General features: G+C 39.3%; 1 protein-coding gene across 4 annotated transcripts in view; it reads right to left on the bottom strand.

Moving 5' to 3' along the window:
- Positions 1–15,923, bottom strand: part of mid2 (midline 2) — a 149,956-nt gene that overhangs the window by 55,512 nt on the left and 78,521 nt on the right. For all 4 annotated transcript variants that reach the window (XM_017434339.3, XM_017434338.3, XM_017434341.3 and 1 more), the window contains one exon: positions 13,546–14,414. In XM_017434339.3, coding sequence (XP_017289828.1) covers positions 13,546–14,358 — 813 coding nt within the window. In that variant the 5' untranslated portion in view covers positions 14,359–14,414. The remainder of the gene's footprint in view (positions 1–13,545; positions 14,415–15,923) is intronic.

The raw sequence follows: 15,923 nt of genomic DNA, 5'->3' as shown, positions 1-15,923 counted from the left end.
AAATTCCTCTTTGTGGCTCCTTGGGGAGCTAAACTTCCTTTGTATGGCCTCAACTAAACAGAAGCTTTTAGAAATAAACATAAAATCCTGTGCCAGATGAATAGAAATGATTCAGTCACATGCAGAACCGGGGATATAAAACCACAAACCAGATGCATGGTTTGTCACATTCTCAATAAACTTCTCAGTAATAAATGAATGAATTGAATGAGTTTACTGGCTTCTCTGAGCTCTGATGACTGTAGCACTCCACAGGGAATTCTCTAAATAAAGAAGAGAGCTGATGAGAAAACATGCTCTATGATCCCAGCCAGGGACTTTTGGATGAGCATGCTTGCAGTATGCAGAGATGAGTAGCGATACATAATACAACCTGGTATGTACTGTGTACTTACCAGGTATGTACCTTATATGTACTCGGTAAGTGCCTGGTTTGTAACAATTTCCTTGATATCTACCAGGTTTCCTAGTTGTACTAGGTAATGTTAGGTATCCAGTAAGTACATCACTTCATAATACTGCCTGGTCCCCATGAGTACCAGGTAAGTACCTGGTGTGTACCCTGTAAATACTTGGTATGTAATCTGTGTGTACTTGTTATATATCCTGTAAGTCTCAGTACATATATTATAAGTACCCAGTAAATACAGTTTAGGTACACAATATGTACTCTGCAATTACCCAATAGGTACTCAGTATGTACCCTGTGAGTACAAGGTTAAAAGTCTCTTCATAGTACATCACAGTACCCAAATGTACCAGGTAAGTACCCAATATGTATCATGTATGTATCTGGTATAAAGCAGGTAAGTATCCTGTAAGTACCCGGTACGTATTAGATATGTATCCGGTATGTACCAATATGTAACAATTAGGTAACCTATAAGTACCAGGTAAGTACTAAGTAAAAACCCTGTAAGAAACAGTAAAGTTCCTTGTAATTACCAGATATTTGTTTAGTATTTACCAAGTACCTTTGGATCTGTATTATGTGCTGCTACCCACAGATGTATGTAGATTTTGGAAAATACCTGCTATTTATACTTATTATAGTGAAATAACATTGCTATTTGTGTAGCTAGTAAAAAAATATCTGCATGTGAAAATTTCATGCATGTGAAAAACCACAAGAAACTAATCTTCATATTGTCTGTTTTATCTGAATAAAAGGATGGTGTGTGTGTGTGTGTGTGTGTGTGTGTGTGGTGTGTGTGTTTGCACAGCATGAAGGCCCTCAGCCACACTGTTTCTCTGAGGAACTTCAAAGGACAGGGTGCTAACTCCTGCTGTCACCACCAGCGGCCTGAAAGGATAGAAAGGATGGGTGATACGTCCCTTTTTAGAAACCATAAAGGAATCCTTACATGCTATTAAGTATGCATCAGCGCCCTCCTTTCTCATCGGCTTTTGGAGCCAGACTTCGGGGCCACAGTGCTGTTAACTTGTGTTCCCAATCCCTCTGTCACATGAAATGAACAAGTTCAGCAATAATTCCAGTTTGCAAAGTCAGTTTCTCGTCTCATTGTGGAGAGACACTATTTAAATTCATCTCCTGTGCCAAATGGACATTCATATTAAAAGACAGAAAATAAATCTTATGATCAGTCGTACAAAACTGATTCTTACAGCTGGTTGCATAAAATAGCAACAACTGCAAACTGCAAATGAAGACTTGCAAATAATTTAAACCTTTAATACTGGGATTTAAAATATACAACCTAATGTAAAAAAAAGATGCATTTTAGTTTTTTCTCTGAACCATACCTCATTGAAGATGGAGTGTGGTGAAAGAATAAACACTTTGGAAATTGTGGATGGCACAAACTGCTGGCTGCTCTGATCCGTCAGAGTTTGTGAATTTATGGAGCTTTTCGTTTCTTCTTTTTAGCGAAACGCTTACTTTTTTCCGCCCGACAATACCAGGCTGCATTTCAAACTCATCACAACAACGAAGCTCTGTAATAAAAGTCTGGGTGGTAAAATGAGCTGTTTAAAGTTCAGTTTCAGTCACTGAAACTCATGAGCTCAAGGTCTTGATCGGCTGAAACAGAATATAACATTTATTGTCTAGTTTTGCTCCTGAAATGAATGAAAGCCAGCAACTTTCTTTGCATCACAATCGAAACACACGATGTTGGTTGTGAACAACGACAGATGGGAGTTTAAAGCTGAAATGACAAACAGTCTTGAGACATAAACGGAGGAGAGAAGCCTCGATTGTCTTTATGATAACAGAGTACGACCAGGAAAAAAGGGGTGAAAAGTACAGCGCCCACCCACTTGACATGTTTTCATCACTGCCGATTGCATCTGCCCCAGTAAAGACAGAGGCCAGCTGTTGGTTATTGTGCTAAGAGACTTTTTATCCTGAGTTGCAGTAAAAAAAAAAATGGAAAAAACAAATCTATAGTTTCAAAACTGTATTTCTTTGATTTGCGTTTACATTATAACAAAGATATTATCAAATCAAACAGCAGTTAACAATAATAATAAGGTTTAATAAGGATTATTACCAAATGCACATTATATTGCATGTTTAAACTAAAACATCATGTTGACTTAGCACAACTGGGAGAAAATCAGTGAGGGGATTAGCACGAAAGCATTTTTGAACTTTTTCAAATGAATTTGTCACAACATTCACTAGTTTCATCTTTTTTTTCTAAGCTAAGTGATTTCTTTCGGCCTGGCCTTCACAGTGAACTCCTTTTCTCTGTTACTTTCATCAGAGTTTTTTTTTTAAAGTCTACAGCTTGTGTGCAGCCTTGTGGTAGATGGAACAGAAATACCCTTTCAGGGACTTAAAAAAAAAGTGGTGATGTTAAACTGAGAGTATTTGTAAAGCAGACAAGCAAGGTTGGTCTTTCATTAACATAAGCAGCTGTGTATACTACTGGCTTACATCCAGTTAGAGTCATTCGCCGCTGTAAACAGCCAGAGACATTGAACTGTTAGGCTCTCTGATCAAAGAGACATGATGTGGTTTCTATTCAAGCAGATGCAGCAGTGAAGCAGCTAAAAAGGAAACCAGAAGCCTTGCAGCCAAAACTTGAGTGGACCGTTATCCAAGAAGAGAAGCCACTGAATGTACAATCAGAAGAGACGTACAGAGAGAAGGATGTAAATTAGACTTGTTTTCTAAAAGCTGTCAGCTCCAGATTTGATTGTTAATTAAGCATCTGCAGTATAAACAAATTGCATATTGAAAAACTAGATCCAAATCTCATTTCCTAGCATTATCCCATCTCCCACCTCTACCTCTAATTTTTGGCCTTTAATTAAATTTATTTAAATTGCAAAATGTAGCAGTAAATTAATTTCTCTGCCAGATGAGATCCCACTTTAGGAAATTGATACAACATCAGTTGCTGCTGATTCCTTTTTATGTAACACAGGTGGAACATCAAAATGCTCACACATGGAGTGTAAAACTAATAATCAAGCCTCTCAAAGACTTTGCGAATGTTATTTTTTATGTTTAAAGAAGAGAACAACACCTAATGCAAAACACTGGAATGCACTAACTACACATTACATAGTTTGTGAAGAAGCATTTTTAACTGAGAAATGCAAGATGACTTTCACCATTTTTTGTAGTTTTTAGGGATGACTGACAATAACGCCAAACAAAATACATTTCCACCCACCAAACTAGATGTTACAGTAGCTGTTGTGACAGAAAAATATTTTATTAGAGAAGCACAGTGCTATTTCTATGCTTGTTAAGAATAATTGACAAAGATAGTAGAAAATATTTCAAAATATATCTGACTAAACATTACAATGGTAAAATATTTTCAATAAGAAAATAACAGCATTTGTGAGTTGAACTGAAGTGTACCCTGCTCCTTCACTTTTGCTTTATATCACAAAAATTTTTTTGACACTATTACCCCCCAACAGGCATGAATGTGCAAATGTCGAGGTAGGGCTAAAACGTAAGTGGAAGGGGTGAAGTGGATCTTGGCGTTCAATCTTTATTCAGTTAAACAACTCTTAGGTAAAGTGCCAAATTGTATCTTTAACTTTAAAATTATTCATTATTAATAAGATTAAAATACATTCATTTGGTTGATTAGACAAATTATATATGGGTTTCCAACTAAAAATGACTATTTTGTCAGTAAGAATAATGACTGTATGTTTACTATGGCTCTGTTCTTACTATTCCAGATTTCAGTGGTGTGTGAATTCCAGATAAGGCACTTCATTCAGATCCCGGTGCCAATAAACTCTGATCATGTAGTAAGTCGGTGAATAAATGAGAGAAAAAACAACTGGAAATGGTACCGAGGAAAAACAAGTTTTGGAAAAATCTTTAGCCCAGCTAAATCGGTTCCTTCTCTTTGTTTTGATTTGTCAATATTGTAGCTGTTCTTGCTGCCTGTTTGCCCAACATGGGTATCTCAGCATTTGTTAGACTAAGCTGTATGGAAATTTTTGTTTTACAAATGGAAAAACAAATGATCTGTTTAGAAGAAAAAGCACAAATTGAAACTTTAAAAAGACTACTACATCTAAGACACTCAGAAGTTCTAGTCAAAACCCCCAGTGCGGTGACATAAAATTTACTATTCCACTACCACATAATTGAGTTGATTTAATGTTGAAAAACTGTTGTGAAACTGTGATCATTGTTTGCTGCGAGCACCTCAGGGAACACCAATCAATGTTCTATTTAAAGTTCGGGGGCTGAATTGGAGGTCTCTGTTGTTCTCATGCGGGTGAAGACGTGCTGTTTGCCTCACGTCGGAGTCATTAGTTTAAACTAAGCATCTTCCTAACGGTGACAAACTGTTCCTGCCTGGCAGCCTCACAACAGCACGCAGAATTCATCAGACAAAACACACGAGAAGGAAGCGTGCGCACACACACGCCGAAGCTTGGCACACCACACAGACAGTGTCTCAAGGTCCCTTTTTGTGTATACATGTTGACAAAAATACCATATTCAGTGTGTGTGTGTGAGCCAATTAACTCAGAAGTAGGGTGCTGACATTCCAGGTTCAGAACAAATATTCCTGTTATGCTGCTCGGCTATTGTCCCTGAATCCCAAACAAAATCAGCTTCTGGGAGATTCAGGCGCCCATGACTACACGATGAGACAAAGAAAGTTATTGTATGAACAAAAATGCTCAACTTCATCAAAACTTTCATACATGTACAAATCTACACAAAATTCATCTTCTACGTCTAATCCCATTTGGAAACAGCATGTGTCATCGGTTTTTCTCAAACAGAGTCACTTCTTCTCCCTCAATAAATGTGATGTATACCATGAACGGTTCCAGATTAATACCAGGAACAGCTTACTCATCACATATACAGGGAAAATAATGAGGAACTATATGAAAGGGTGGAATAAAAATGCTTGGAAGTGAAAGAGAATAAGATCAGCACTGATTAAAGTGAAAAAAAATCTTATTTTTTATCAGTACTGCCAACAACATGCTACAATACATAAAATAATTATTATTTTCTTTAAGATTTGACATGCGTTACTACAAATAAATAAATAAATCCACACGTGGCCACTGTTACAAAATAAGGTCACAGATATGAAATAAAAGAGGGGGAACTTGCCGAAACTTGACTCTTGAAGTACTTTTGTGGCAGAACTCACATAAATCCAGAAGTTGCATTTAGCAGCTTTCTTAGTTAAAATGATTTTCTTTGAGTGTCAAAAGTGTCAGAAGCTCAGCTAAGCTTTGCTATGCTGTCAGCTTCTTACAGCTTTACCCTAAAATACACGCACGCCTTCAACAGCCCGAATTCTAATTTTAAGCCTTGCAACAAAAAAAAATAAAAAAGAGAAAACATTGACTGTGACAAACAGGGAGATGAAAAAACTGCAGGGTATGACCCAAATTGGAGTTAATATTTAGCGTTTTTTTCCCTCCAACAGTTTATATGTTTAAAATTAACGATAAAATTTGACGTGTTGTCGGCAAGACGCTAAAACTAATCTGTATAATTAAAGGCCTCACATTCCTTGAAGAATTACTAAGCTTTTATGCTGTAAAACGAGGAGGTTGTAGAGATTTTGATCATAGACAATGCTGTGCACAATGTCATGCAATCTACTATACCATATACAAGAATTGTCACGCTTCGAGTATGTGCTGTGACTGACTCCTAGTTGCTACCACAGAGTTAAGGTCAATATCTGTAAAACTAGTTACAGGCATTTTTGTGTTGGCTTATGTTGATTAGCTGTGGCCACCATCTTTAACTGCACTGACTCCAAAAGGTAATCAGTTGTAAAAATAATAAGAATAATTTCTGTGAGCTTCAATAAAGATCTTACAGAATGTGAAGCACATAAGGCAAATGTTGGGAGAGACTCTCAGCTACTACAACATCAAATTTTAGCACAATGTTGGTAACACTGACTTAATTATAGCTATTTATGTATTTTCTAAGATCAGTTGGCTGTGGCAGCCATCTTGGATCAGATTGGCTCCATCAGTTGATCAGTTGTAGATATGCTTCCAAAGATTAGTTTCTGAAAGTTTTGTAAAAATCCGTCCAGTGGTTCATGAGATACTTTGCTAACAGACAGACCTCAGAACACACATGTAAAGACACACAGAGAAAAAACATTACTGCTCCATCTTCGCCTTTCAGCAGTGAGCAAAAATAATGAAGTTAAAGACTTTGTGACCAAAACACACAAAACATTTCTAAAGACAGGAAGCTGTGTAGGAAAGGATAAGAAGTTAGCTACAAAAACAAAAAAAGATTATAAATAAGTGACTGAAAACACAATTTTATGGCAGATTTTGCTTATTTTTTGGTAGATTTACTAAATTTAATTCATCAATTTTTCACACAGCTGATTTAAAATGAAAAATATGGGAGAATATAGCAGAAAATCTCCTTTGAGTGTACTATGGTACTATATGGTACTATGCTACTTAAGACATTCATATGGATCTTTCCACATAGCTTAAATTGTTCTGGGGTTGAGGGGGTGAGGGTAGCGCTCGGGTAATTGGGCTGCATGTATAAGTAAGTAAGTATACATAAGTACTCTGCAGCTGAATCAGATGATTTAATATGCCCCCACCCCCTTCCATATCGCACTAAATTTTTAAACTGAGCTGCTGTGACATGCTCTTATCAACACATGCCTGTGAATTGATCAAGCCTGCCTGTGTGTACATTGAGGTATGAGTGTTATGCACACACCGGCCGGCGTGCACGCTGAGGTGTGTAGGCAGAGAAATGGTGCCGCTAAAAGCTTCCCACTGCATCTTTGGTCTGCTCCATCTCGCACTGTTCTCCAGATAAAGCTGTGATTTCTAAACGGCACCGCACACTCAGCCTCCGGTCATTCCTCACATGTTCTCAATGATATCATCTGTTCTGATGCACACACACACACAAACACACACACACACCCACACGTGCTCACACGCATACCTGTAACAAGTGTGCTCTGAGCCATGTATATTTGGAGAAAATCGCATAAGTTCAGGCGCACAAACCCGCTGAGGGGGTTTCTTTTGCCAGCCAGCAACAAGATGCAGCGGTATGTGTGTGTGTGTGTGGGTGACTGAGGGCAGAAAGGAGCAATGGGGAAACAAGACAAACGGGCCAGGCGCCAAATGAGGCAGAGACAAGAAACGGAGCGACAGAAAGCAGGTGGGAAGGATGAGGTTTGTCTGTCTGCACACAAACACACACACACACACACACACACACACACACACAAATAAAAACTAAAACTGAGAAAGTGGGAACAATACAATGACAGTGATGGATGGAGTGGAAGGAAGAGTAAAATGAAACAAAAGGCTGAGCACTCCTTGAAGGAATGCATATCGCCCACCACCTCCCATGCCAAAACTTTAGACTAAGATCATCTACTGTTAAGAAGAGTTGTTGCCGTTTTAATCAAACCCTAAAAAGAACATTCTGCACAATCTCATGCAATTTCGCAAGATGCCACACTCAGCGTATGAGTTGTGAATGGCTCTCAGCTTCTACTACATCAAATTCTAGCTCAATATATGTATAACAGAAAGAGTTATAGCCATTTTAGTGTTTGCATATATTGATTACCTGTGGCAACCATCTTGAATTGCACTGACTCCAAAAGTGAATCAGTTGTAGATGTATATCCGGTGATAAAATCTGCCAAGTGGTTCATGAGATATTTTTGATCAATCAGATCAGGTTTGCTCTCGCCTAAATTACCAGTGCGTTTTGCAGGTGCTGATGCAATAAAGGGCGCATAAATTTTTGCACGTGTGCTTTTTTCTCATGTAGATGTGCATAAGCTCGCCTCGGGATTTCAAAAAAAGAGCCGAACGAGTGTAAATACAGCAGGAGTGGAGTCAGCAGCAGGAGCAGACATGAAGCAGCCGCTGCAGTTAAAAAAAAAAGTTAGACAGTGCCTCAAGGAGTTTAGGTGGGGAGGGGGTGAGTGAGGGGTGGCATAAAATACAAGTGGGAAGGGGGGGTGAATGAAGGAGACGGTGGAAATAAAGGAAAAGAAGCGAGGCTGGAGGCTACGGAGGAAATGAAGAGCGGGTGGAGACGAGAGGACGAGGTTGCAGAAAGTACGTCGCGACTCGCCTTTTTCTTAATCCAATAATCACTTGGAGAGGTTTTGCAATTTTAGATTTTCTCCGATGTTTTGCACGCACGTCTCTGTAACATGTGCGAGACTACGCCAAGTTCTTAGAAACTCACACAACAAAATCCCGACTGGGGAAGGCTGAGGATCCGACGACTTTATCTGTCATTCTAACAGTCAGCTCTGTCACAAGCTTTTCCACCATGTCAGCTCATTAGCACTCAATGCCAAAACGCACACACACTCACACTTAAAACCCTCGACAGCCTGAGAGTCTATAAGGGAAGAGCCAGCACTCCAGCTGAGGAGAGGAAGAGAACTTAAGCTTTTCATGTGGTTCATTGATAGTCATTCCTCCATTTCTGTCCTTACTTGTCACTTTTTCCTACCACATGTCACCCCACCTTTTACTTTAGATAAGCAACTAATCAGATAAACACAGCCAAGCGGTAGAGGATGAACTGATGCAGTCCAGTTAAAGGTTGGATCTACAGTTATCGCCCATCGCCGAAGGCAGAAGAGGAGAGGGAATGTTTCTGTTCGTGTCTGTATGTGTGTGTTTGTTTGTCTGCACTGTTAGCAGAACATCTCATGAATCACTGAACAGATATTAGTCAAACTTACATAAAATTCTCACTGGGTGATCATTACCTTTGAAGTCAACCTGATTCAAGATGGCTGCCACAGCAAGAAAGAACTTAGCAAACACGAAAATGTCTATTACTCAGTCAATTTTACAAATATTGAGCTAAAATTTGGTGTGGCAGCAGCTGAGAGTGATCCGCAGCTTATACTATGGATCACACAAAATCTGTGTTTAAAACCTTGCATTACCTATTGGAATAAGCTTTTTCTGTTATTAAAATACATCATAAACCACTGGATATATTTTAATAAAACCTTCTGAACGTATGGATTGGATTTACATCTACAATTGATTAACTTTTGAACCCAATTCAAGATGGCTGCCACAACTAATCAGCCTAAGCCAACACAAAAATGGCTTTAACCCATTGAATTTTACATGCAAGGTACCACAACATCACATGAGATTGTGCGTCATGTTATTTTCAAGGTTTGACTAAAGTAGATAGAACTTGTCATGACGCAACACAAGCCTAAAACTCTGGCATAAAAGTGGAGGATGATATCCATTCTTTCAAGGAGTGCTAGGCCTTTAATTTGTCATAGAGTTATGTTACAGTAAAGCAGCCCACCTATGCATTAACCTCAGCATTCAACGGCCAGTATATATTTCACCTGCAGTGTTGCATTTATTAGGCTTGTGGAACTAGTGCACATTTCAGCTTCGCGAATCTGTGTACTCAGCCTTTTAAAAAAAAAACATTAGTCTGCCCCTGAAATTTCTCTAAATTACATTTTAACGAGCCTCTAAAGCAGCATTGATGAGATATTCACTTCGGCAATAAAAGGCTTCTTTAGCATGAGTGAGTTTAGTGAACCTGGTTATGTAAAAACAAAAAGTCTTAGATTGAGTTTAAGCTGCTTTCTTTGAAGCTTATCCAAAGGGGGGAAAAAAATAAAAAACATCACTGATGTCTTTGAAACATAAGATATCAATTTCTTTGCCTGAGTAAAGTAGCTCTCTGTGGAAATACCTCACCTCCTTACAGTTGGAGTTGTGACACATTCTGCCTTTGAAGGATAGTTCAGATCTTTTGAAGAGAGGCTTTGAGGAAAGACTGTAAACAAATAATATCTTACCTGTTGTAGATAGCTCTTTGAACGACATCCGTTTGGAGAAACAGAGCTCAATTCTGACTGAACTCACACGCTAAGGACTAATCTGACTGTGGCCAAAATTGACTGCTGAGATCTTAAAACAACTCAAATCTCAAAATATTCATAGCAGTTCAAGCAAATGCTATTTTAAAATCATTCACACTGCAAAAACTTTTACACACAATGTTTTTTCTGACAGAGATATTCCTGCTGGAAGTGCCCCAGGCTGCAGTGCTAGCTAGCTGCTAGCCTAATTACAATTTACAAATAACTTCAATAAATATGAAAATAACCATGTAATGTTAAGTTGACACTGATGAAAAAATGTAATAATAAAAAAAGCATTCTACTGAATGCTGTTTTATAATACCATAAAATATCTTTAAAAATTTGATTCATTTTAAGATGGTGGCAATCCACTTTGGTATTTGCCGTGATCTAACTAGCTGTTAGCTAGCTAGTCTGGTCAGAATTAATCTCTATTTCTCTAAACTAAAGTAGTTCAATGAGGTCAACAACAGGTTGGATATTAATTGTTCATAATCTTTCCACAATAACTCACTTCAAAAGTTCTGAATTGTTCCTTTAACACACAGCTGTTGAAGTTTTTTGCTTCTGAAACATCTCATTTTTCCCCAAAGGGATGTTCACCTTTGCCAATAATTAAACTGTAATTATAGTGACTGTATAGCTGCAAGGGTACACAACAAACAAAGAGGATAAAAGGTGGAGGGTGATGATGGAGTCAAGGATTAAACAGAGTGAGTCAGAGGTCAAAAAGGCAACTGAATACGATTATTAATTGATATGCAGTAATGACCGACTTGAAAAGCTTACAAAGGGATTGTAGAAAACTACTCCTATAAAACCTCAATCTTTAATTTTTTAAGGAAGTTTGAATAGCGAGTAAAAAAGAGCAGTGGAAGGAAGAACCCCCCCCCGCGTGTGTGGGGGTGTGTAGAATTACTCTGTGACAGACGAAGATTTAAATTAGCCACAACTGCCACTGGTGAGTTAACTAGAGCTTGGAATTGGGTTGTTCTCCTCCTAGATTTGGGGCAGATTCAAAGTCAGAAAAAGTTCAAAGCCTCGGCTGGGCAACGTTCAAAAGAATCACAGCCAGCCAATGAAGTGGGGAGGAAATGAGGGAACTGCAAACAACTTACAGTAAGCCCTCCCTCGGCCGGAGGAGAATAAGGCGGCTAACATCAGTGAAAATAAACCCTTCGCCCACATGGGTTCACTCAGCGAGAGGTGTTGAACAGGAATTTTGCTGACACAGTGCAGCAAAACACAAAGTGACAGCCTTAGTTTTGGTAGCGCAAATCATCAATAATGCAAAACGCAAGACTGCGTTTTTTGCTAAAATGAAAAGGACACTCCGAGCCATCGAGAACATTACAGCTGCTGTCTTCATTTGAGATGCAATGAGATGGCTTCCTGTTGGACAGTTAACAATGCCACAATGCTACACAGCTATCATAATCCTCCACCCACCCTATTATACTTTAGAGTGGCACAGAGATCAAATGTGAGACCATTATTTAAAAAAACACCCTTGCTTTTCTCAGTGAAGCAGAACAAAACCACACAGAGAACACAATCCTCTTAATTTGACAAAAAACAAACCACTGAAACATCTATGCACTCCAAAAAATAAATAATAATAAAAAATATATATATTAGTCTTGGAAAGAAGTGAGATTAATGATTAACAATGATTAAAATCTTTAGAAAATAAGTTATCAAATACAATAGCATGCTGATTTTTAGTACAAGTGCAGATCCATTTATAACTTCTAATATTTCAGAACACCAGAAGAAATACCCAAGCCTAAATTGTTAAATGTCGTTTACTGCACTCTATTTAGGATAACATATGTTAATCAGTTTTAATCCCTGTATTTGCTCTAAATTTCCTTCTATACAACATTTTACAAGATTGTATGTATGAATGTTCCTCTGAGTATTGTGCATTTTGCTTTGCAGCTTTTGTATACCACTTTCTTGAATCCCCCTTGAAATACAGATTTTAACTTTAATCAGATTAAAGCAAAGCACTTTTTACAGATGCCAAACACAAACAAAGACTGTCATACATACAATATGTGTAAAAGGAACTCAACAAACATTTAAGACAAAAGCTGATTGGTGCCAGCTCACTGCTTTAAGCCTTTGGTGGAGGAATTAGCTTCAGCGACTGCCTAGTCTCTGTTGTTTGTTGCCCTGATTCAGCAGTCTCCCTCTTTACATCGAGCTTCTGAAAGCTCAGTGGCCACAGGGAATGCTAGTTCCAGGACTGTTATAATGACAGTTCTCTGTATTGGTCTCCATTTTTCTCTGCCCTCTCACCAGCGAATCAATCCCATTCCCTTGATTCTTTCTCTGTTTGTGATCTGTTCTGTTCTTCTTACTCAACAAAAGCTGGAATACATAATGCAATCTTTTTCACTCTGAACATTTACAGCAAACAGAAATACACAGTCCCAAGGCAGAAATGGATGGGTTTTAAGTTTCACAGTTTAGAAACTGGACAGAAAGAAATAACAAAGTAGAGTATATCTAAATTAAAGTCCTAGCATCCCTTGAAGGAATGCATATCCCCTGCCTTTAATGCCAGTGTTTTAGATGATAATTATCTCATGTTGATTAAATCTTGAAAACAACATTATGTGCAATCTCATATGATATCATGAGATGTCATGGTCAGGGTATGTTTAAAGGATGCCATCTAGCTACTTCTACACCAAATTTTAGCTCAATATCTGTAAAATTGACAGAGGTATAGCCATTTTTGTGTTGGCTGAGGTCAATTAGCTGTGGCGGCCATACTGAATTGGGTTGTCTTTAAAAGTTAGTCAATGGAAGATATACACCAAAACATTGCTTTCCAAAAGTTTCATTAAAATTTGTCCAGTGATTTATGAGATATTTTGCTAACGCTACAAACAATCACATGCATACAGAGATGGGCAAAAATATTATGTGAGGCCACTTTGCCTTTGGTAGAGGGCAAAAAAAGAAATAATACAAATTGCAACCTCAATGTAAAAAACTGAGGACAACCTTAATGCTCAACAATAAATTATAGTTATTTTTAAGCCCCACTGGTTGAGACTTACCGTACTGCTCTGACACTGGAGTCAAACGTACAAAAGGAACAGTGTTGCTGATGACCTTATTGCATGCTTTGTAAACAAAACAGTACTGGACTAACCTTGAGCTTGTCAAAGCGCTCGGTAAGCGAGGACACCTGGTGCTCCCGGTGGCGTCCGACCAGCTTGCAGAGGGCGCATATAAGTTGATCATCCACGAGGCAGTACATGTTGACCTTCTCGTTCTCATGTTCCAGACAGGTCAGGCCCCGGATGTGAGTGTCTGGTACCGGCTCCACCAGACGATGGCTGGTGAAGGGCTTCTTGTTCGGGTGTGTCGCACGCAGGCATCGGTCACAGTACGATACCTCACACGTGACGCACGTCTTGACAGCCTCACGTGGCGGATCCTGTTCGCAGAACTGGCAGCTGATTCGCGGATCCATCTTCGCCACAACCGCCGGGCTGTGGTTGGCGTTGTTGTGATTAGTGTGGTTGGCGTGCGGGTGGGAGTGGCTGGAGGTGGCTGGGCTGCCACGGGCACTTCCTCCACCCGTCCCACCGCCACCACCGATCGTTCCTGCTATAGTGCCACTAATGGTGGCGGTGTAGGGACGCTGCGTCTGCATGCGTCTGCTTTCTGTGGGGGAGTTGGGGCCGCTGAGGGAGGCCTTTTGAAAGCGGTCAATGATGTTCTGCAGTGTCACATTGCGCTTAAGGCCCTCCAGACCGCGGTGATTCAGCGTGATGACGTAACGACAGGTGGGGCACTGAAAGGCCGAGATGGACTCGAGGGGCTTGCTGGTGGAGCAGTGGGACACCAGGATGCGGTGGGCACAGTTAAAGCAGAGGCTGTGGGCGCAGGGCAAGAGCAAAGGGTCTTCAAACAACTCCAGGCAGATCGGGCAGGTCAGCTCTGACTCCAGTGTTTCCATCTTCAGTTAAACCCGTCTAAAGGTGACATCAAATCCCACAGAAGCTGGCCAATTACCTGCACAGGACAAAGAAAAGACAGACATTTACACTCAAATGCACGTCCTTTTGGTATTGGACTATTCTTCTTTTGCACAATGCATCGGTTTGCAAATTTCCGAATTTCACCCGAATCAGCTGAGACACACTGTCTGCAGGTAAATGGACTGCAGATTTAGCAGAAACACCAGAGATTTTCTTGTACCATTATAGATGAGCTGTTCAGCATGTTCTACTGAGAGCCCAGCTCATTTGTTCAAGCCTTTAACATGTAATTCTTCTCGCAGAGCCGTATGAAAAGAAATGACTGAAGCAACGGGGAAGAAAAAGGATAAAGGTTTGCTGAATGTTGGGAGGAAAGTAAAAATCAATAGTTGGAGAAAAAAAAAAAAAAGCAGAGAATAGGTGAGACAGACGCCCAGCAGCAGATTGTATAGCAACTTGTAGAGAATAACCTTTGCCTTTGTGCAGCACTTTGACTCTTAAACTTAGATTTTTTAACAGTAATAAGCACTTACATCTATGGAGATTCAAACTTTGAAAGCATAGCACAACTGATATCTCAAGCAGGAACAAAAAAAAAGCAAAGCTAAACAGGACAACTTATTCGATTCTTATTCTCATTCTCCAAGAGTTACAAATCTCAGCACCTTACAGCCTGCATATCAAGCTGTCTTCACCCCAAGGTGGCCCTAAAAATCACTGACATGTGAAACCACTAATAACCTCCATCCCATATCATTCCGCCCGGCTGGTTTGGAGCACAGGTGAGCAGTTTGTAGGGCCCCTCTGTCCTTTAAAAGACACCAAGCAGGCAGTGTGAAGCTGCGGACTGTAGGCATTTCATATGTTTGTGAATTACTGACTGCCCTCATCCGTTTCATGCAGAATTTACAGAAGAGTTGTTTTTAGTTATTATAACTGAATATGATGCTAAAACATGTTAAAAGGTCAAATGATATAAGACACAGTAATCGGATTGAGACATCTTTAAATTTACTCTACAGTGTAGCTCAGAATGGAAGCTAAATTTTTATGAAAGACATAAAAGTAAATTTTGTGTGTGTGCTTGTTTGTTTGTTCTAGCAAAACATCTTGTGAACCAGAGGATTGTACAACCAATTAACTTTAGGAGCCAAGCCAATTCAAGATGGCCGCCACAGCTAATCAACCTCTGGAAACACAGAAAATGCTAAAACTCTGAGCTAAAACTTGATGTGGTACTAGGTTTGAGTCATCCCCAACACATACTCCTTGTGCTAACAGGTCATGTAAGATCTTGCAATATTGCTTGAGGTTGCACATAACTAGCAAAAACAACAATTAAGCTTTGAAAGTTTCAATTTTCATAGGTCAAAGCACTCAATATAAGTTGATGTTACAATAATAAAAAAATAATTTTAACAGTCAGGCTATAAAGATAAAGATATACCGGGAACAGGCCAGGCGAGATCTTGTGAGACTGCTTGAATCTGAGTTTCACGTTATTTTCAAGATTTGACCAAAACAGCTATAACTCAAACATTTC

Source organism: Kryptolebias marmoratus, linkage group LG9 (genome assembly GCF_001649575.2).
Source record: "Kryptolebias marmoratus isolate JLee-2015 linkage group LG9, ASM164957v2, whole genome shotgun sequence".
In the NCBI taxonomy this organism is placed as follows: Eukaryota; Metazoa; Chordata; class Actinopteri; order Cyprinodontiformes; family Rivulidae; genus Kryptolebias; species Kryptolebias marmoratus.
This window is presented reverse-complemented; position numbering and strand designations above follow the sequence as displayed.